The following is a 23,957-nucleotide window of genomic DNA, read 5'->3' on the forward strand; positions in this document are numbered from 1 at the left end:
ACTTAGAAAGTTAGTAAAGTCTGTGTGTGGTAATACCATATACCAAGGATCAAAACCCCAACTTCACACTTACATCTATTGAAAAAAAAAGAGAGTGAGTACTACGTATTAGAGTAGACAAGATTTGAAATTCAAACTCTTAACATTTTTTCCCAAAATCAAAATATCTACACTAATATCCTTTGCATTTTACTACAACTAAATAATGCAACAATAAGATTTGTTATAATTGCATTGGTCCTGTAACTTTGTGAATACGAGGAAGATACGGTAACTTAGTTGGTATAAGTCCATGGGTGATGATACCATAGACCTGGGATCAATTCCCACCGTCACCGAGTTACTGATTCATTATAAAACAGGCTTACCAATCAAAAAACAAAAAAAAAAAAAAATCACTTTTACATTTTATTTACGAAGGAAAAAAAATTGCTTTGGTCTACCTTGTTCTAATAAAACGTTCACTTACCAATTATACATGGATATGTATGCATGGGCACGTTTAAGACTTCAAGTTAGAAACTTTACAATGTGAGTCCGCAAGCATAAGCATCACCTTACACCTCTTCCCAAATATTGGTGTCAGCAACATGAATCCCCTTTCACCATTCAACTCTATCTTAAGCCATATCATCAAGCAAAGCATGTGTCCGCATATCCTTTCTTACCACCACCATCCTCAATCCTTTTAAAGCCTCCAATTCGAACTAAAATATTCCTCATCGCCATGGTTTAAAATCTCATTTCGATTTTCAGTGTTTTGAAAAAATCGAATAGATACCAAAACAATATGAAACATTCGAACCATTAAATTAGCCTTTTTACTGAAGTCTTTCATAGAAGACTGTAGTCAAGGGGCATATCATCAATTTGAAAAAGGTTTCTCAAATATTTAAAAATGTGGGGTTTTTATTTAAATAACTTGAGTTTTCCAAAAGAAGACTAAAGTCGAGAATGTCATTGTCTTCTTTTAAGAACCCTACACAGCTGCGACATCGTCTTTTTCTAAGAAAAAAGAAAAGAAAAGACTAAAGAAGAAGAGGATACCTCACCAACGATGTAACTCCGACGACCTCACCCCAAATCTCTCTCTCTCTCTACAGGTCCCATCATTTAGCGGCTCTTTCTAAGAGACGGGAATGTAAATAGAAAACATCCCCTGGGAAAGCCTCACGGCCTGGTGGTCGGCGTAACAATAATGACATTTGTCGATATGCCACCGCCTGTTTACTAAGATCATCATAGATTATTAATGCGTGCATTCCATTATCGCGGAAATATTCCCCCATGGCACACCCAGAATATGGGGCCAGAAATGCGCCCCTGCTCCGGATTTGCAACTCAAGAACCGGATTTGCCTCCAACTCCGACTGATGTATCGTACCTTCTCTTTCTTGCGCCTGCTAGCATCATATTGGCTTACCCTGGACCTGCTTCCCAAGCCAAGCCTGCTGCAGCCAACCTAGCACACTGCACCACAGAGGATGAGTCTACGACCAGACCTGCTGAAGCTCCTCTCTCTTTTTTTCTCCTTCTTCATCACTCCCTCCTTTCCTTCTTCTTCTCTAATTTCCCCAAAAAAACACGGAAATTTTGAATATTTTTGTTTCAAGCATGTTTCGTCTAGGGATTTCGAAAAATCAAAATGTTTCATACAAAACATTACAAAACAAACCGAGATTTTATTTTATCTCCCATGGCTTACGGTAGTTGGATACTTCAATATGTGCAATCCATCCATATCTATATGATACAATATCAATACCAAATAGTGTATGGTTACTTCTACATCATATTTTTCACGTTTCCTATTATAATATTGGTTAATTTATTAACTCCTAATAAATCTCTTGTTTGTCGTATCAACAATTATGCAGTACATTGTAAAAAAGAAAAAAAAGGGGGGGGGGGGGGGGGGGAGGGTCCATGGCATTAAAATTTTCATTAGATTTAGCACAATATAAATGATATGTATTATACAATGATGGAAATATGAGCAAGATAGGGGAGAGATATTGGATAGGATAATTGTGGTCTACGTTTAAGGAAACAAAGAGGTGATACCCATTTTTGGTACCAATGTTTGTATCACCATTCATATTTTGAGCATCTCAACCTATTACTTTTATTCCTAAACTTGAGGCTTGTTCTCTCCACTCGCAGGGGTTTGCTCTCTTCCATCTATTCCACATCCTCCCCTGATAGAGGAGATAGAGGTTGAAACTAACTATAGAGTTGGAGGCTTCGGCTTCAAAGAAGGAAGTGGACGAAAATGAATGTTGAGATAAAATATAGCCAATTTTTATTGTCTTTCTAATCGTACTACTCATCCATTTGTACTACACTCATTATATGAGCATGTTGCTTCTTGACTATCTAACATTAAATGTCATAAAGCAAGTTTTGTCATATTGTAGCCTTGTAAGATTTCCCCTTTAGTTTGATTGGTGCTATCAAACTTTTAAAACTCCACTCACACACCCACTTTAGATTATAGAGTATTGAATACGTGTAAATGAGATACATCGAATCACTCTTGGTGTATATCATTAAAATAGGAAAGTTGTATTTCATGATCTATGAGAATATTTAGGATATCTCATTAGGAAATAATAACTAATTAGGTAATTAGAATCTTCCTAATTAATAGAAATTATTTGTTCGACATGGTATCAGAGCCTAAGCTCTACTGAGAGCATGATATTGGTGCACCATTATTCAACGATGGTGCCACCGCCACCGCAGGACCTAAATCCCTTCTTTTTTAATTTTTTACTATGATCTTACTTTTCTATCAATAAAAATCACACGTTCCTCTACATCTCACAAACCTCCCTACTTCACACACTCATTCTTCAAAGCTTATGTTATAGAAGTGTTTTGAAAAAATAAAGCTAGACAATCACACGAAAACACCAAACACCGGCCACTGTACAAGGAAGTGCATTCTGGGATGTATGACACACACGCACGTACACGCACACGTATGCAAACAAATAAACAGCAGTTCCCAAAACAACTTAAAAGAGTAAACCTTTATATCCCAAGAGAAGTATCCATCCTGGATCGAGATAGCTGGAAGCCCTGGCTCAAGAGGTGGGTTTGGCAAAAGAACTCTCTCTTCAGCTAAGAATAGTTCCTCGAGACGTTTCAATGATACATTTGCGTTTACGACCTGTCAAATAGTAGAAGCATTAGAATTTCAAACAATTAAAACCAGTTTGAGTACTTCCTTATGCAAGGAAACTTTTTTTTATCAGGTACACTGTAGTATAATTCTAAGTTTTAAATAAACAATCATGCAAAGGATACCTATCGCAATGAACAAGGTATTCAGACAATATGGAGAAATGCTAGAATCAGCCTATAAAATCTCCAATACATTTTATCTACAAACTTTTACATTTAGTTATCCATTGGTGAAATAAGTGATCCCATTGTGAAGGTGATCCTCTTTTCTTTCTCCAATGATTTTGGTTGAACCAATGTAGATGAAGCACAATGGGACACAACCAACCATAAAAAAATGAATCAAAATTACCAGAAAATCCCACCAACACTACCAAATGTCTATGGAAGCAGGAAAGTATCAAAGAAAATAACCATTTTCATGCTTTCTCAGTCTCTTCACAGACCTCCAATAGTTGGGCTTAAGAAATGTGGAAAATCATAACAGAATTCATGCAGCACAAGCGCTTCACAAGAAGCATACGCCTCAACTTCAAATGACATGCAAACCTAGTGGCATGAATCATGGGGCTCTTCTATAAGGAAGGCATAAGAATCATATCTCAAGGGTTATCCCTGTGAGACCTACAATTGTGTGGAGGTAGTTGTCAGGATTTAGGATTTTGCTTGTAGTTGGGATTTTGTGGCGTTTATCCAAAACCAACAGTCCTTTCATTGTCCAAAGCCAATAATATTTTTCTTGGTTTCCTTGTTCTAGTTATAATCTGTAGGGATTTTTTGGACATGTGGGACATCTGTCTATGCAAAGATACATTTTAGGAAAATACTTATTTGGTTATGAGATGTTAAATGAGCTTATTTTGGGTTATTTGGTTTAGCGTGAAGGAAAGTACTCTCTTGAGAGATGACGGATGGTTTATACTGCATAAATGTGTTTGACACCATTTTCCTTTTCACAGAAAGTTTAGCAGGCAGCAACTCAGATCAAGCAATGCACGCTGTCAATTTTTCCGAAGTTAGTAGTAGCATAGCAGAAACAATTTGCATTAATTTAGCATAACATGTCACCTAGTTTAAGCTAGGCAGTTCAGTGGGTAAAAAACTAGTACAAGTTTTGTACTCCAGAAAAAACTTGTACTTCAGAAGTTGAGTGCTTAAAGTTGATTGAATTATTTGCTCAGATCAAATTGCTAGCCTTACAGTTTAAGCCAGATACATAAAACTTGGAAAAAAAATCCAAGTAACAATCCATGATATGAAAAGAACAAACTAACTAAATTTTTATTTAAACAGAGAAAGAAACCAGATTATGAGAGAAAATGTAACATCCCATATAAAAAATTTACCATTAAGGATCCTCATGTGAGTAAGTAACAGATAAAAGCAGTAATCCAAGTAGAATAATAATTAGTCCACAAACAACAACGAAATATGCCTGAGATACCTATAACAAGTACAATAACTCAACAAGTATGACTGTCTCAACAGTGCCTAAGCCAACAACAAAAACATTAAAGACAATGAGGAAAAGACATCACCTGAGTTATCAAATTAGGAAGCATGAACAAGGGGAACCGTAATACAGCAAACAGCGAAAGTGAAGTAAATGCCCTTGCAGGTGTTAAGTCCCCACCAAACATGGTGTACATCCCAAATGAAACCACCGTAACCACAACTGGAATGCTATTTAGGATGAAAGTATTTAACTGCAAACAAGACAATGAGTAAGGGGAAAAAAAACAGTAAAAGGAAAACGATGAAATAGCTCAGGCTCATTTTAGAAATGTAAATCTGTATTTTGCAGTGAATTGGCCATCTCTAGTATTGCACATGGCCTACAAAAGAATTCTTAACCTAACCGACCAATCAATAACCTATCATTTCCTATCCAAGCTATTTATCAAACTGACTGCACCAATGTGAAGTACCATCAATCGTGGGAGGCCCTAGGTCATTATAACATAAATACGAAGGGATATCAATGAATAATTTTAAGAAGTGGAAGGCAGAGCTAGATCCTAAGGCAGGAGGGGGAGCAGCACCTAGGAATAAGGTTCTTGCAATTAACAGATATCACACCATTTGTCAATAATAAATTTGTAGGTAAGATGGATAATTAACTGCTAGTTTTGTAAACTTAAGAGATGCTCCTGGCTATCCTTAGCCAAGTTGGGTGGGAAAAATTCAAGATTTCGTTTCAAACCTACCGCTCCTAGTAGCTGTGTCTTTCGGAACCACGAGAGCTCATCATTTCGAATGTTTTGAACTTTAGACCTAAAGCTGTCTTCCCATGCATAACACCTGGGTCATTTCAATAGTAAAGAGTCAGAATAATCACTTGCAGCAATACAAATTTGATTTAATAATCAAATTGAAACATACTTCACAGTGTCCATGGCAGCCAAGATCTCATTCATGAGACCAATCCTCTTGTCGGTACGCTGTAAACCCTCTTTAGACAGTTTCTGCATCTTGCTAATCAAAAATGTCTGCGCTCCAAAAAATAAGGAAATAAAAAAGATTAGAGAAGAATCAACAAAAAATTATATAGGGAGAATTGATAAAAGATATAATGGCAGGTTCACCATGTACAAGGCGCACATGCTGACAATCAAAGCTAAGGTGGAACATGCCAACACAAATTAATCCATGTGTGCACTGCACAACTAGATATTATTAAACATGTTACAGTGGTCATGTAGTGTTACTTGTTCAATAAACAGGTAGGGTTCAAGTATGAGGTTTTAACATGATTACGAAATGGGTTTGGTTTGGGTTGGCTAAAATTTCAAAGTACCCTAACCTCAACATCACACAGCACAACCCGTCTCGTTGCCATGCCTAGGGCCTCATAATCAATGTAGGAGTCATTCAAGGAAAAGTTTTTGGTTTATGGATGATAATCAATGTCAAGAAAATCATTTGCGAAGAGATATGGGCCATAGAATAATATTTTAGGGGTTTAAGGTTGACATCATAATGATAAAATGAATTTCCCACATGATGAGGTCATCATTTTCCCAAAAATGGGTAAGTTTTTTACAACCAGGGTTTCTTGCTTTCCATAATCATTTTGGACAAAATATAATATTTTGCTGAAATTCATATTTTTGTTTAATCAGAGTATTTCTTAAGAAACATGGGCTCTCTCTATGGAAAATTACCTTTGAAACCTCAAAACTTCCACAAGGAACCCTGTTTTATTCTAAGAAAGGCACTGGTCATCACTGGATACACACCTCCTTAGGGGTGTCTAATTATTATTATTTTTATATATATATAAATCTTTAGGGGTGTCTTATTGACAACTACAAAATCCAATGTCCATACACACCCTTTTTCTTTAAAAAATGAAGGATTACCACCATTCACCCACCTTTCCCACAAATTTGGTTGTTCCAACCACATTTTTCTCAAAGCGAAAGGGAGCAGGGTGGTTGAATGGTATACTCCACTTACGACAGAATAGATTAGAGTTACGTGTGTGAATTCCGACTCGACGGATATAGGAAAAATGCTCATCCCACTCATCTGTCACGCCTACCAAGCATTGGTTGCTCTTGATTGTTTCTGCAAGTATACAAGCCCCTTTACAATGGAAGATCCAACATCAATTTTTGATGCACAAACTCCCCAGAATCTTTAATATTCCTTGTCACTCGTCTTTCCAAACTATTGTTGAAGGAAAATCTAATGATGTCAAAGCCCCCTCCTAAGCACCACAAAATGTCCTAGAGACCTAGACATCTTCTAATTCTTTCTAAACCTGGGAATAACCACTTGATCAGCAGAGGAAAAATGCTTCTCCCACTTACCTGAACTAAAAACAAAATTCCCAGCCTACTAGCCATTGGTTGCTTTTGATTGTTGATATAATTATATTAAACCCTTCCAATAAAAGATCCAATAGCATTTTCTGCCCCCAAAATCTCTCATACCACTTGTCACCTGCCTTGCCTTTCACCACTCTTCTCAAGTGGAAATCTAAGGATGTCAAAGTATCCTCCTGGGAACCACATAAACAACCTAGAGACCTAGAACATTTTCCAATTCTTCCTAGAGTTGCAATCCATATCTCCATTCTCAAGCCATATGATTTGGTAAAAGCCCATGAAAAATCCTCAAAAGCATAGCTACGAAAGATAGAGACCAAAAATACTCCAATTAGAATGTCTTCCATTTTTTTACATTTCTCTTGTCCCACAACAAAACTAAACGTCCTAAAATTCACATAACCATGTGATCACACCAGAAAAACCCAACAACTCTCGGATAAGAAATTTAATTATGACTCTACCTCTTTATGTTCTAGATCCTTCACATTCCATATCATTGTTTTCACCTTCATTGAATGTTTTAGAGAAATTAGAATAATAAATTATAACTCCGCATTGGTTGCTCTCTCATGGAATTACTCACATACCTTCATGATGTCCTTTCATTATAAGAAAGTAACGGAATCTTCTATGGAACTTCAAGCCCCACCTTCCTCAAAACCACATTTCAACAGTTCTAATGTCTTCACCATTTAACCTTCAAGCAAAACCTTTGGGAAACAGATAATCAATCATTTTGAATTTTACGAGTTCAAATAGAACACTAAACTATGCTAACATATCTACTCAAAATTCTCTTGACTCCCCTGCCCTCCCCCCTTCAAATATCAATTCTATGAATCAAGTACCAGCACATTAATTAAATGAACTTCTCATATTATCAACAATTAATTCCCAATTCTTCTCCACGCCCAACGAGATGCACCGACCTCGGGATGCTTTACTCCTAACCCCGCAAGGTTCTGAGACGGAGCTTAACCTTAGTCTCGGCTACTTCTCACATTATAAAAAATTATATTTTTTCCCCAACAAATTTCTACTCTATAAGCTAAGATACCATCAAGCTAGCTGGATTAAAAAGGCTAATGTAATCAATCTTGACATGGATAGCATTGGGATGATATTAGTAGTATAATATAAACAATAGAAGCCAATGTCACCAGACCCCCCACCCACCCTCACTCCCCCACACATTCACAAATAATAATAGTAGTAGTAATAATAATAAAGAACAAAAAAAGGAGAAGAAAAAAAAAAAGAACTCCTAATCATTAGAAGTTATCAAAATTAATTTGAAATGTAGAATTTAGCTATTCAAAGTATGATTCTAACGGAAGTCATCAAAGACAACATGAAATTGAAACATTAACGTATCCAAAAAATGAAGGCCATAACTTTGACATGGCCACAAATGTCAGAAGAAAAGAGAATAGCAAAATGCAAAATGTTAAAACATAAGAAAGGAAGGCACAGAAACTTAAGTACCTGTATAGGAAACATAAGGACTAGCATCAATGAGCCTAAAAGTGAAGCAACACCTAGTTCATTGTACAGAAGAACCATAGCAATAGTGATACGAAATGGAGCCGACCATAAACCATGAAGTTGTTGGCATACTTGCTGTACAGAGGAAATAATATATTAATCATGCATTCAAGTCTACAAAAGATTTTTATTGTACAAATAATCAAATAAGTGTGTTTCAATTGAAAACTAACGTTGCGTCAAATCGGGATTTGGTTTTATCAAGGGTCCTAAGAACACCAAGAGAGTATACAATCCGATTTTAGTAAAAACACTCATGATGAGATATTGGCTAAGCTTCATGTGCAAGAAATACCCCAAAGTGATCGCTTCAGCTATTAATGTTCAATTTGTATTGTGGTAGTCTTTGGGATTAAGAAGATTGAAGAGAGGAATTTAGTGTTTATGAGGAAGTGGGTGGCAATATGGGGAAGAGGTCCTGTGTTTTTCATAGGGTCATTTCTTCCAATTACTATATTTGGATTATTGGTTGGAATAAGAGAGTAAGTAGTCGGCGCTTACTATGGTACTACTGGGAGAGATTTTTTTTAGGTCTACACAGTTTATAGAGGTATTATATTAAATCAAGTAGAAGTGAAGGAACTTTAAATCATTGGTGTGGAACCGAGAGAATTTTAGTAGGACAAGGAGACCAAAACAAGGAAATCTATCCTAAGAGGAAGCCTCCCAGCACAAATAATCCACCCTGAGAAATCGCCCTTATCCACTCTGAGGCAGACCCATTTCGCAAATTCAGGATACCCATTTTGAATGCCCTTCCACACCCATAAGTAGAAGAAACCTAGCTGTATCCTGCCATAGTTTTCTGTTCCCTATACTTAAGCATCAGTAAGTAACAGGAAAGGGCCTTCGCCAATATTTTATTGGTCCTACCAAAATATCATAACCACTTCCACGAAAGGAATCAATCCATGCATTTAAGCTTCCTAATTCCATACCTTCCTGTGTCTTAGGGAACATGTGAATGACCATGTCTCTTGGTTTCACATACTCAGCTTGGGTATTGAAATCGGTCCTTGGCAGATTTTTTTATTAAATTAAGAAACCTAGCAGAAGAGAGAGAGTTATCAACTGTTGGTCTAAAGTTTTCAAAAAATGGATGGTACAGTTAGTTTCAACTTCTAATCTACTTGTAGGGTTGGAATAGCTGATGATCTCCAAACCCCAAATTCATCTCCATGGGGATCCCACATTCTGTGTAAAAGTCATCATGGAAAACTCAGCATACAAATAAACAGCCTTTGTGTTGAAGCTCTGTTGATTGATAGAGAAAAATAAAAATGTGTGTGTGTGTGGATATGTATTCTGTTGATTGATACATAGAGATTTGCATGTGTGCACCTGTGTGGATATATGCTTGTTGATTGATACATTGACATGTGCATGTGTGAACCTCTACGTAAATTGTTAACAAGACAGCCAACTGGAGTCACCAAGCTGATTATCCATCCACATTAATAGCATCAGGCCTAAGTACATACACAAAAAACTAGACAAAAAACCATGCCTGAAGTGCTTCAGCATCTGTAGTCATCAAGTTGGTTATTTTTCCAGATGCGAATTTCTTGCGACTTTCATGTGTTAGTCTTAGGGATTTGCGGAATACAGCAGCAACCTGAAAATGAAAACAAATCATAAATACAACAACAAAATATCCTTATCCCACAGATTTAAGGTCAATAAAACAATGCATTCAACTCTATCCAAAGCCAAGTCTTCTATTATTGTGAGTAAGATCATATCTGCTTTTATTGTCTCCATTCACTTTCTGTTGGGTCTTCCTAGAAGTAATCATCCTTCAATGAACATGCCCAAACTATCTCAGTAGACTTTCTCTTAATCTATAACCTATTAGAGCTATTACATTTTTCCAAATGCGTTTATTCCCAATTTCATCTTTCCTAGTTTTTTCCCACTCATTATCCCCACCCTGGCTATGCTCAATTTATTAACATGTTGCTTCTGGATTGATCAACAATCAGCACTGCAAAGCATAGTTGGTCTTACTACCGTCTTATAAATTTTTTCTTTTAATTTGATTGATATGAATATGTCACATAACACTTCATAAGTGCACCTCCACTTTAACCAACTATGGTCAACATTAACCTCAATCAATCCATCCCAGTGTATAATAGACCAAAGATAATGAAATGATTGTTTAAAGGCATTTCTAGACCATCAATTTTAACTATGCACCTCTTCCTGGTTGACAATGCTAAATTTGCACTCCACATACTCAGTCTTAGTTCTACTTATTCTAAAGCCCCTGGAGTCTTACATCTTTTTCCATATTCTAGGTTTGTGTTGATTTCCTCTCTAACATGAACAAATTCTACATCATCCGCAAATAACGTACACCAAGGTACACTCTTGAATATGGCCGATTATTTAATTTATAACTGGAACAAATAAATACACTCTCAAAGTCGATCCCTGACGCAGACCAATTGAAACTGAGAATTCATTCGTCAACTCTCCATCTGCTCATATTAGTCACAGCCCTCGCATACATGTCCTATATCATGTCCATGTATTCATTTAGAACTCTCTTCTTTCCCAACTCCCACCAAATTAGGCTTTTAGGAACTTTGTCGTATTCTTTCCCTACGTCAATAAAAGCCATATGAAGGGCTTCCTTTTTCTTTATACTTCCCTGTCATTTGTTTAAGTTTAAAGATTATTTGATGGTTAATCTACCTGGCATAAAACCAAATTGGTTCTTTGACGTATTCATTTTTTCTCTTAACTATTATTCAATAACTCTTTCCCATAGTTTCATAATGTGGTTCATAAGTTTAATACCTCAACAATTGGTAGTACAATTATAAATGTTTCATTTATTTTTATATATAAGTACTAAAATAGTTCCCATCTATTTTGGCATCACTTTAGTCTATACAATATTATTGAATAGCTTATTAACTAGAATAATCCAAAAAATTTAATACACTTCCATACTTCTATTGGAATACCATCAAGTCCAAAGGCTCTACTAGTGTTTACCTTTACTAAAATTGTTTTCACTTCTAAAACCTTAATCTAAGAAAATATGTGTGCTCTCAAATCTCCCCTATATCTTTTACCATCTTCAAGTCTCTTTTGTAGTCTTTATTTAATAATTTCTAAAAAATAGTTCATCCACCTTTCTCTAATCTCTCACCATCATCTTCATGTTCCCCAATATTGCACCTATGGTCATTATTTAAATCTCTAGTTTTTTGGTTCATAACTCGCCTCAACTTGTAAGCATCTTTTTCACTTTTTTTAGTATCCAACAGGTCTTATAAGTCATCATATTCTTTATTTTTAGCTTTAGTTACCGTTTTATTTTTGTTTTTTTTGTTGTTGGTATTTTTATGTTTTCATGGATCTTTTTTTCTCTTAGTCTCTTGAACATCCGCATTCCACCCCCAAGCTTCTTTATGCATGTGATTTTTTTGCATAGACTCCCCAAGGAACTCATTCATTGTTCTCTTCATGCATTTAGCAAGTTCAGCTTACATTAGTGCGCTACCTACATCTAAGTTCCTTATCTTCCTATATTAATTTGTTTGAAAGGCCAATGACTTTTCTCCTTTTTGGTTCTACATCCTATTTTTTGACATCTCCCTTATTTTCACTTCGCCTCTTTCATCTTTTAATATAAATATGTAAAACCACTAACCTAGTCTATTTCATTAGATTCTATCCTGGAATAACCTTATAGTCATTGCATATTGATCGTTTATTTCTCCTCAATAGAAAAAGGTCTATGTAATTTTATTGGTTCCACTCTAAAAGTAAAACAAGCGTTCTTCCCTCTTTTTAAAATGTGTTGCCATCGCAAGATCATATGTTATCATGATCTCACGTATTTTAGTTCCCATCTCATTTCTTTCCCCAAACCCAAGTCCTCCATGAAACACTTTCATACTTTTAGATTTACTTTCTGATATGAACATTTAAGTCTCCTCCTATAAACCATCCAAAACTATTTGAAAGAATTCAACATCTTCCGAGAATTGTCTTTTAACGTTTTCTCCTAATCCAACTTGGGTTGCATACTCACTAATCATGTTAATTATTTCTTTCCCTATTACAAATTGAGTCGTGCTCAAGTGACCTCAAGATTGGACCTCATATTGCACATCTTGACGTGAAAATATATAGGAACCATAGATGCTTTTTCACTTGTATCTCGAGGAAAGCATCTATGGTTCCCATACCCTCTCACATGTGAGATGTGAGGTCGAATCTTGAGGTCACTTCAGCATTATTCTTACAAATTTTATAGCTAATAGTCGAGTACCTATCCTCCTCAGGCCTACAACTCTATCCTTCATATCACTATTGCTACACCATTTCTATTTATAGCTTTGTCTGTGTAACAGAACTTGTATCTATCAATTTCCTTAGCTTTTGGGACTTTCCATTTTGTTTATTGCTACCAAGATTTATAAAATTTTCCTTCTTTTCCTTATATCCACTAAGTCTAAGTTCTTCCCTGTCAAAGTCCCCGAGTTCCAAGTGGCAAGACGAATCCTATACTCCAAGACTAGCTTATTTATTCGCATTCGTCCAATTTAATGCGAGAACCCTTACCTACTTCTCACCACCACCGAACATGAGAAGTAGATGTGACATTACACAGACAAAGTTCCATAATTACCAATACATTTTTTATATGTAACGAAGGTAAAAGAAGAGGTTGAGAAAATCTACCAATACACAAAAATAAAATCTAATTATCCCATAACTACCAATATATATATATATATATATTGTTACAATGGTTGGGGAAGGGGGGATACTTCTATTTATTTTCCAAAGTCCAAGACACATAAAAATACAGAGATGATGTCCAACCAACATGGTAATATCATGCTTTGAGCTTTGGTTTTATCAAGAAAAGTGTCATACTTGAGACAAACATGCAATCGGTATCAAAGATAGATGAACATACCAAGGTCGACCTTAGTCGGAAACCCACACGCATGACATTTTGAAAATATTGTGCTTCACTTAGCACCCCCAAAGCCTGAACCAAGTTAGATCCCCAAGTTAGTGAGAGGAAAAAAAAATTGTAAGTCCTTCCTAATATAGTACTTCATTTGCAATTGCAATTAATCACAAAATAGGCATAGAAGAAATAACTTAATATTTTCTTTAATATAAATGCATGCAGCTATCGACCCTCCTTAAGTAAAAAATAAATCTAAATATATCACATAAACAAAAGATGTCATTTACTTGCAATCATTGGAGCACAACCAGCAACCTATGAGTTCCAATATCAACAATGTCTTGGACACTTTTTTCTTCCCTGAGGAAGTCACGGAAGATATTGGAAAAAAAACAAAACAAATGAATAAAATTACAGTCCCTATGGGAAAATTCCCCATCAAAAATCCTTTATATGAAAATGTTTCCAAGGATTCCTTAATGATGCCTCTCTTAAGAGTGAGAACAGTGATATATCATCCTCTTCCTCGTGCAATATGGCTACATACAGAAGTTTTGTTCTTCGTATGAAGGCGATAGATGAGTATTTCGCTCATTTTATGCAAAGTAGTTCTAAATACATTACCCATACTACTATCATGGACTCCTCAATGTTCACCAAGAGCTCAACACTATTGTTACAAGGTTTTAGCCAATCATACTAACTTTCAAATGAGGTTCCTCTTTGGTCATCAACTTATAGAAATCTTGATCTCACTTTTGTTAATAGATGACTCGATTTCACTTTCACTCCGATAAACTAATTCATGGTTCCAACCAACAACAAAAGATGATTATAGAGACAAGTTGACCTTTATTGTAATTCAATTATGATAAATCCAAATTCCACTGAATCTCTAAATCCCAACATTGTTTGCAACAAGGTTAAAGGGCTCGAAATTTAGATAATTCAGGAGCCAATGGTCCCCCGATTGAAGGCAATGGGGAGTGCTAGATTAAAGATTTTTTGTTGATCCAATGCCAAAGAGGCTAGGAGAGAGAAATCCTTAACAAAAAGGATCCAACGAAGTGTAGATGTGTAGCGGTACAGGATAATGATGTTTTTTTTTTGGTTCTTCCTACCAGACAACATGGAGTTTGGGGTAGGGTATGTCAGGTGTTGGGCGTGAGAGAAAAAATACATGTATTATTTCAACCAGTTAAGGGAAAAAATGCTATTGCATAGTAGAAGAGTTTAGAGAGGAGGACCCAATCTAGATTAGTTGATCGACGAAAATGGGTAAAATAAGTGGGTAAAACGAGATTATGCAAAGAATGGGTGGAGAGAGAGGGGTCTATGATAAGGATGGGAAAGAGGGAGAAGGAGCAAAGTCAGATGGTGTTGGTGAGATGGAAGACAAGAAATTTATGTTTGTATTTCTTCATCGTCCTCCATTCTCAAAAATGGATACCCAACAAAGTTTCTCAGGTGCTCGAGAGACTTGAGACAAGGTGACCCACTTACCCATTTCCTTTCATGGTAAAACTAGAAGCTTTGAGTAGATTGATGATGAAAGTTTTTGAGGACAAGAGTGATTCAGGTTTCAAAATGTAAAGAGAGTACATTTCCACCACTCCCCTTCAATTTGCAGATAATTCTCTTCTGCTTGTGGTGGTGTCACATTCCTAGTTAAGAAGTCATTTGAGATGTTTTTTGTGGTTTCAAGATCATTTATGGTTTACGATCCCAACCTTGCAAAGAATTGTGTTGGAGTGGGAGATGAGACCATCTGAAGAATTGTTGGGGATTTTCCCTTTCCATCATTGGTTCTCCTCCTTGGAGCTAAGCTTTTTGTCCAAATAAATAATCCTACGATGGAAAGCTTGAGATGAAGCTTATAAATTGGAAGAATGGGAACCTATCTAAAAGTGAAAAAATGACTTTGATCGGGAACTTCTCATCCAATTTATGAGTGGACCATATGTCATCTGTTCTAATTTCAATGAGAATGGTTAGTATGTTTAAAAAACAGGGTGCATGACTACTATGGCAAAGTTTTGGGGAACATATAATTTTATTTAAGTGGAAACAAGTGTTGCTTCCCAAATCCCAAAAACAAGAGGGGTGAAAATTAGGGGTAAGAAGCATTATAGATATGAATAACGACCTCCTCATAAATGTTTGAACCAAAGTGACAATCATAAGTGTTGGAATTTTTTTTTCTAAAACTTTATATTTTCATATTTCTATGTTAATATTGATTTAGTTTTTTTAAGTGCTTTCTTTTGGAAGTGAACATTCCACTTTTGGGTGAGATAAAACAAAACATTGACCTCGAAATATTTACTTAAACCTGTCAAAAAGAAAAAAGAAAATGCTTCAGATTGTCTTGGAACGTTTCTGAAGGTTTTGAAATACTTTGGTTGAGACTGCCTCTATTTTTCTTCTAACTGAAACATTGCCTCAAGAAATGGTGTTCCTATTTCACCCACATGGCATGAAATCAGTTTTCAAAATGCTACGAAACATGTTTCTCAGGTTCCAATAGGAACGCAAAAAATAAAAAGAGAGCAAAGTAAAATAATAAATGAAATTAAAGCTGGCATTGGAGCACAATGTATTTTCTGAACAGGAAAAAATGAATGGAAAATGGAAGAAAAAGATCAGCATGTTTAGGGCGCCTTACCACTCCTACAAAAATTATGAAGGCATAGATGTACCCAACCCAAGCTGGATCCCCTCGTTGCATAGACTGAAAGAAATTGCAAGTTGCAACAAGCTAAGTACATATTTTAATCAGCTAAATACACAATATAAACCTAGTAATTAAGTTGGATGAACACTTGCCGTAAAATATGAAAACAGTTGCACAAACAAATGTATAAATTTAACATCATAAATTTATAACTCAATTAGAATGCTTAATGAAAACTTGGAGCAGTACTGAGCTGATTTAGTAAATATGGAAATTTTGTTACTCATCTTAGATATGAAAAATTATATTGTTTTTCCATATTTTAGACTAAATCAGACCAGCAAGAGATTGAAATTGTAGCAAATAAATGGGAGAAAATTAAAGGTTGAAAGACTTAAATGAGTGACAATACAGGCCTGGTCGAGCAACACTGATGTTCTTAAAGAAATGAAAACAAAAGAAAAAAAATTAGGAATTTTTTTTATATAAAAAAAAAAAAACTCAATTGATTAAACTAACATATGGAAAAAGTTCCTCATAACACTTGTACACTTTCTAATTAAATGTCAATTTCCTATTCAACTTCAACCAGAACTTAAAGTTTTATCACTTCTTGACTTCCCTGCAGAAGCCTCTGTTCCTTGCTTCCATCATTTGGGGGTCAAGAGTTCCTTCTAAGGTAGTTTTTTTCCTTCTTAATTCAACAACTCCCTTGAACAATATTCCAACTGTGGATCTATTCATTTCTTAGGGCATTACAATTGTTAATTATTGTTTCTTTTGTAAGGAAAATGACAAATTATGCCAGCTTATTCAAGCTAAACTTGCCCATGGAAGCGAATGTCAAAGCCATGTTTTATGATTACCTTCTAACTACTTGATTAAGTAATTATAAATGAGAACTGTCCGGACATTGAAAATAAATTATGAGCCCTGCAATATAATCTTAATAAAGAAAAAATGTATGACACTGCAGAGAACATGTTGAAAATAATTACTAGTATTGACAAGTATAGAACTAACCAGTAAGAGGTAATTCAATACTGTTGGCCCCACAAATTGAGAAAGATCATTGCCAATCTACAATTTGATCAACAAAAGAATCAAAATACCAAGAAATAAAATTATCAAACATAAAACTGAGCACATCTTTGCCATAAAACAAATGAAAACCTATCTTGTTCATCAAAAACCATTTACCCTATATGGGGATAAGCACAATCTCTTATGTACATCTTGAAATTTAGTCGCTATTTAAGTGGAGTAAATCTCCATTTGTCACAAAGCTCAACAATCATCTAAATACTTACCTGGCAAACATCCTATAACATACACTCGCAATTCTAAGAATAATATCTTCAGTTTAAACAAACTGATATCGCCCAAGTTGTATTGAGGGAAAACATATCATACAGAGATAGACATGTCAAAACAGCACAAGAGCAGTGTCAACTTAGCTAAGTTGGTAAGACGTGGGGAGTGTTGTTCCCACGTCCTAGGGTCAAATCCCCTACAACCCAACTTCACCTTGCTATCCCCTAACCCTTTACCTATCCAAAAAAAGGAAAGAAAGAAATTGTGAAGGAAATATCAAATGGTTAGCCATTAAAACAATCACAATACAATTACTATGCCAATCAATTATACAGAATGAATGTGCAATATTTTTTTGTTTGTTTGCTAAATAAGGTGCAATAAACATACAGATTGCTAGGGGATATATGCATATTTTTGGGATCCAGACTCATGGAAATTAACTCATATGTTCACATGCAATCCTCTGATTCCTTTGTGTGTGTCAACTGCAATGGGCTCGACCTCATGCCATAAACAGTATATGCATGATCCTCAAAATAATGGCATCACGAACAAACAATAAGCACTAAGCAAACAAAGATAAAGAAAAGAAGGCATTTGAGGTAACATACAGAAGGCCAAAGGACACTAATACTGCTTACCAAAATCACATTAGCCATGTGCCACATGCATGAAAATAGCTCCTCAGCTAAAAACCCAATTTAAAGATCCTAATCATCAAATTTATCCAATACCATGACCATATTCTTTTAAATTAAGAATGTAAAGAAATTGATTTTATGTGTACAATGCCTCTCATACGATTGAATAGTATGAAATTTTTTGGTTAAGGGCATTTTAACTGCAGCTCATTGAATGGTAGGTTGTACCCCCACCCTTTGCATGTAGCCGCATGAGCAGAAATCCCAGGAGTAACTGACCTTTGTTTACCTAATGGAAATCTGATTATTCTGCTTAAAAAATACATTTTGAGAGTTACATCGACAAACTTGCCAATAAAATTGCACATTGATTGTGATTTTTCTCAATAAGGTTCTGAACCATAATAACAAACAAAAGTAAAGGCTTATTACCTTGAAGAAGCCTCCCCACCAAAATCTACAAAAACGCATAGGAAAAGTAAATATTCTGATAAGCATGCAGATGCACACAGCGCACGCACACACCCACACACACACACACACAGATATATATACACCAGAGGGGGGGAAATGAAAAGTGGCTGTTTTTTTTTTTAATCTTTTTTTTTCTTTGATAACCAAGGCAACCATTCTAGAGAATGCAACTAATTATTTTAACATTGATAATGTAAGCATGAATTCATACCTTCCTCCGAGGCTACGATTTAGTGCTCTCAACAACCATGGTTTGGGTTTTTGAGATTCTTCAACCCAGCATCTCTGAAACCTACAAAGACACTATTATAAATGTGGCACAAACTTGATATACTTGACTTTCATGTATAAGCTGATGAAGGAAAAATAACATGACGCTTACTTGCTAATCAGTGTCTCTGTACGATCCCACGTATCTAATTTCCAGACATCCTTCTCAGTTATGGGTTTTTTATGGCCTTGTTGCATGAGGGGAGTCATCCATCCAAAATATATCTCTAGTCAAGGGTACACGAAAACAACATCAGCTGAATTAAAGCAGCCAAATTATACATATTTATTGAAGGCTATCATTTGGTAGACCATAAGAAAAGTCTACAGCTCACAGTCACTATACAAGTAGGTGCACATGCAGGGGGCGGACCCATCAATGGTCCCTACGCTATGATCAGGACAGTAGCAAATGAAGCTGATGAATGACAATACCATTTTGAACAAGGATTTGTTTTAGGGTTTAGCTGGGATACATCAAGAGGTTTAGAGTGTTGAAATTAAGGTTTTAAGGACTTTAAAAAGAAAAAATTACGGGTTTAAGACTGGAAAATAAAATATTATTCACAGAGTCAAATCCTCTAGGTTCAAAAGAGCTCGTCCTTGAGTGTAGAAGTAGCACAATTTATCAAGTCTTCAACTGAGATATTCGCGTTGTTCTTCCTTTTACTCCATTTTTTAATCAACCGCGAAGCTTCCATGTTTTGTTCTAATACCAAAATTGATGTAAAAGAATAATGTTTAAGACAGGATAGGATTTGAAAAGGGATTTTAGGATTTAATTGGAACTAAAATCAAACCAGGCATGTGTAGCATTGCCTTTATACTATATTTTAGTCCCAAGCCCGAATAAAAGAGGAGGGTTGCATCAGGTTGATAGCCAGTGTAAAAAATTTGCCACATCCTAACATGAATCTTGATAATACAATACATGCAGTCCATGTTATAGCGTTCCTCCAAATCAATTGCAATGAGAAGTAGACAAGGGTTGGCTAGGTTACAGTGACAGCCACAACAACGCTACGTTGCGGTAAGAAGGGGTCAAAGGAGGGGTCGTTTCTGTGAAGTCATTCTACAGATCGTTGTGACCATTTGAGAACCAGAAGTCCTGTTGACACTTTTGTTCTTTATCTGGATGGCTTCTTTGGACAGCACTCTTACATTGGATGGTTTGATTCACAGGGGAATGTGTACTCCGAATTTTTGTAGCATGCGCAAGAGAGATGGATGATTGTTAGTCATTCTTGCACTGTTCGGTGGTTTGGGATGTTTGGATGTTCTTTCTGGATATTTTAGGTATCTCAACTTGCTTCCCGCGGATGGTTAAAGGCCTTTTCGAATCTTGGATGGGCTGCTCCTTGCCGGCAAAGAGAATTCTTTGGTCTCTCTTACCTTTTGCGGTTTGTTGGGGTCCTTGGAAAGAAAGGAATCTATAGGTCTTTGATGGAAAAGTGACTTTGATTGATAACATCATAGTGTCTACTAAAGGTTTTTTGTTTATTGGTTTTAAGTCTTTGAGGAATTCAAAAGAATTTTCTTTGAAGACTTTAGGGGAATGGGATTGGGTCTATAGATTATCAAACTTGTGTTTGGGTTTCCTGTTTTTGTCCTTTGTACCTTTTGCTAGTCATCTCAACCACCATTAATACAATTTGCATTTAATTCATAAAAAAATGTAGGCATGCAAGCTCTCATCAGACTTGAAAATAAAGTAAAAAAAAGTTAGTCCAAGAGAGTAGGACTCGCCTTGCCACTTGGAACGTGAGAAGTTACTAGTAAGAGCTTAGAGTCAATATATACAATGGAAAGAAAGAAAATTAACAAAGCTAGTTTGAAAAAGTAGGAATGGGAATGAGCAAAAGCATAAGAAATTGATGGCTACATGCACACAAGCTATGACATACAAGAAAATTAAATAAATAGTGTAGCTATAATAGTAGATAAAAATCTGGAGGATAAAGTTGTAAGTGAAAGAAAATTTACATAATTAGTGATTATACACCCTAAGTTGGATTAGGAAAAATATTAAAAGATAATTCTTAGTAGACATAGAAGAACTCACCCAAGTAATTCCCAATGGACAGAAGATATTTATAGGAGGAGACTTAACTAGTAAAATGGGAAAGAAAAATAGAGAATATGAGTACATGGAGGACCTGGTTTTGGTGAAAGAAATGAGATGGGAAATGTGATAATTGAAAAGGTATGGATATGCATGGGAGGTTTTGGAGTGGCTTGGCTAACTAAATCATTCAATACTATCTTAAAAATTAAAAGATGTCAGGTGAATGGAGAAAAAGTATAGTAGTACCAATATATAAGAATAAAAGAGATAGGTAGAGTTGTACCATCTGGGTATAAACTTATGAACCATAGTATTAGTTAGAGACCAAGAATCAATCCACAAGAGAAAAAGGAGAGGAGAGAAAGGGTTGAACTTGAATAGGTTTGACCCCTCCTCTTCTCCATTTATATTATAATAGTATGTGGGGCCCACTTACACTTAACTAAAGACGTGAGCCTACCCAATAAAAAAATAACTCTAACACTCCCTCTCAAACTAGAGCATACATATCATAAATGCCCAACTTGGAACAAAAAGAGAAAAAGTACATGAAATAAAGGCTTAGTAAAAAAACAAGCAAATTGGCCACTAGACTTCGCATAGGGTGTGTAATCCCCAAAAAAAGTGACAATTAACTTCGATGTGCTTTGTGTGCTCATGAAATACAGGGTTGCTAACGATAAATATGGTATGGTCGTTTGGTTGTCACAATATATCCCCATAGGCAATGAAGCATCAACACCCATGTCACAAAGAAGAGAATGAATACACAACATTTAGAAGCAATGTGGGCCATTGAACAATACTCAACTTCAACATTAGAGTGGGCCACCATGTTTTGCTTTTTGCTACGCCAAGTAACAAGATTTCCACCAACAAATGTTCAATAACCAAAGATGGACCGACAATTAGAACAGCTCCCAACCCAATTAGCATTAGAGTATCTAGAAATAGTCAAGGAAGAAAAAGGACAGTACAAGAAACACGTTTCAGGAGCACCCTTCATATAACACAAAATACGACAGACAACTTCCAAATGAGGCTATCGAGGGGCATGCATAAGAATGACCACTCCCACAACATAAATAATGCCAGGACGAGTAACTGTAAGGTAGATAAGCTTGCCAACCAACCGTATGTACCTCCCAGTGTCCTAAAAACTTCCCCCCTGTTCAACATCAAACTTGACAGAAAGATCCATGGGTATACCAACTGGACAAGATCCTAGAATGCCCATCTCAAATAATAAGTCCAACACATACTTGTGTTGGCACAGAGTGAGACCTTCCTTAGAACATGCAACCTTAATCCCAATGAAGTAACAAGGAAGGCCTGAGTCCTTTGTGTGAATTAAATACCCAAATGAGCCTTCAACTAAGCAATACCTACAAAGTCACTACCAGTGACTATGATGTCATCCACATAGGCAATAAGAATAATAATACCTGAGGTGAAATAACAAGTAAATACAGAATGATCATAATAGAACGTTAAAACCCACACCAAAGCACCACAGAGCTAAATTTGTCAACCTAAGCACGAGGAGAATGTTTCAATCGATACAACGCTTTCTTTAACCTACACACCATATGTTATTTCCCTTCAACAACATAACATGGGGGCTGATCCATATACACTTCCTCCTTTAAATCTCCATGAAGAAATACATTTATTATATCTAGTTGGTATAGTGGCCAATTAGAATTTACTGCAACAAACAGAAGAATTCTAACGGATTTGAGTCAAGCAACAGGTGGAAAAATCTCACAATAATCCACACCGTAAGTATGAGTGTACCCTTTAGCCAGCAATCGAGCCATAAGTTGATCAACAAATCCATCCTGTTGATACTTCACTATGTACAACCAACAGTGATTTTCCTAGAAGGAAGACGAGTAAGTTCCCATGTCTGATTTTGATAAAGTGCATGCATTTTGTCATCCATAGAAGTTAGAGCCTGACGATAAGAACTAGGGACGAAAACTGTGAACAACGAAAATGCAAAGGAACAAAAAATAGATGAAGAACGATACAAAATTTGATATAGGATGCTTAGTGCAAGAACGAATACCTTTCCACAATGCAATAAGTATCGTAGAAGATGAGGGAGCCATGGGAAGTCCTCAAGAGATTCGGAGAATGGTGCAAGAAGGTCCTCAGCAGAGTCAGGTGATGGTGTGGTCGTAGTTGGACCAAATGATACAACTGGGCGATGCTGAGAACATTGATAAACTTGCAAATGTGGAGGAGAAGACATTGGAAAAGGAACTGTAGGCAAAACTAACTCCCCTTGACGAGAAGAGATGAGATCAAAATCAAACTGACGACCTAAAGTAGAAAAGAAGGGAGTGGACTAAAAAAAAAAGTAACATCACCACTAGTATAATATCGACGTCCTACAGGATCATAATAACAGTAGCCCTTTTGAGTTCTAGAGTAAACCAAGAAGACATTTAACAGCACAAGCAGACAACTTATCAAGACCAATTCCAAAAATGCGAATGATGGAAACGCACCCAAAGACATGCGGAACAATAGGGAATGGCTAGGCATTAAGATATAATAAGGAAAAAGGATTTTGATTACCAAAACAGGTGTAGGAACCCGATTAACAAGATAACAAGCAGTAAGAACTACATCTGCCCTATAAGGTTTGGGAACGTACATGTTAAACAATAAGGTGCGAATGCATTCAAAAGATGACGAAGCTTACGCTTGGCAATACCATTTTGTTGGGAAGTATGTGGACAAGTAGTCTGATGGATAATACCATGGTCTCTACATAACTCAGACATAAAGTTTTGGGAATATTCAAGAGCATTGTCAGAACGGAAAATTTTAACACATCTTTCGAGTTAAACAAATATTTCATTATAAAATGCTAAAAATATTTTGGGTATTTCAAAATGATCTTTCATTAAAAATAGTCAAGTCATTCGAGAATAATCATCCACAAAAATGAAAAAATAAGAAAAATCAGAAGTACACTTTATCCTTACAA

The 23,957-nt window shown here is 35.9% G+C and overlaps 1 protein-coding gene across 2 annotated transcripts in view; it reads right to left on the reverse strand.

Moving 5' to 3' along the window:
- The window catches only part of ABCC2 (multidrug resistance-associated protein 2), a 52,431-nt gene that overhangs the window by 14,571 nt on the left and 13,903 nt on the right, over positions 1-23,957 (reverse strand). For both annotated transcript variants that reach the window (XM_086417205.1, XM_086417206.1), the window contains 12 exons: positions 19,004-19,118; positions 18,833-18,913; positions 18,580-18,604; positions 17,213-17,269; positions 16,181-16,246; positions 13,516-13,590; positions 10,078-10,185; positions 8,511-8,645; positions 5,572-5,678; positions 5,397-5,490; positions 4,728-4,895; positions 3,035-3,175 (listed from right to left, as the gene is read on the reverse strand). In XM_086417205.1, coding sequence (XP_086273331.1) covers positions 3,035-3,175; positions 4,728-4,895; positions 5,397-5,490; positions 5,572-5,678; positions 8,511-8,645; positions 10,078-10,185; positions 13,516-13,590; positions 16,181-16,246; positions 17,213-17,269; positions 18,580-18,604; positions 18,833-18,913; positions 19,004-19,118 — 1,172 coding nt within the window. The remainder of the gene's footprint in view (positions 1-3,034; positions 3,176-4,727; positions 4,896-5,396; positions 5,491-5,571; positions 5,679-8,510; positions 8,646-10,077; positions 10,186-13,515; positions 13,591-16,180; positions 16,247-17,212; positions 17,270-18,579; positions 18,605-18,832; positions 18,914-19,003; positions 19,119-23,957) is intronic.

This window comes from Akebia trifoliata, chromosome 11, assembly GCF_017979445.1.
Source record: "Akebia trifoliata isolate Shusen 1 chromosome 11, ASM1797944v1, whole genome shotgun sequence".
NCBI classification, from domain to species: Eukaryota; Viridiplantae; Streptophyta; class Magnoliopsida; order Ranunculales; family Lardizabalaceae; genus Akebia; species Akebia trifoliata.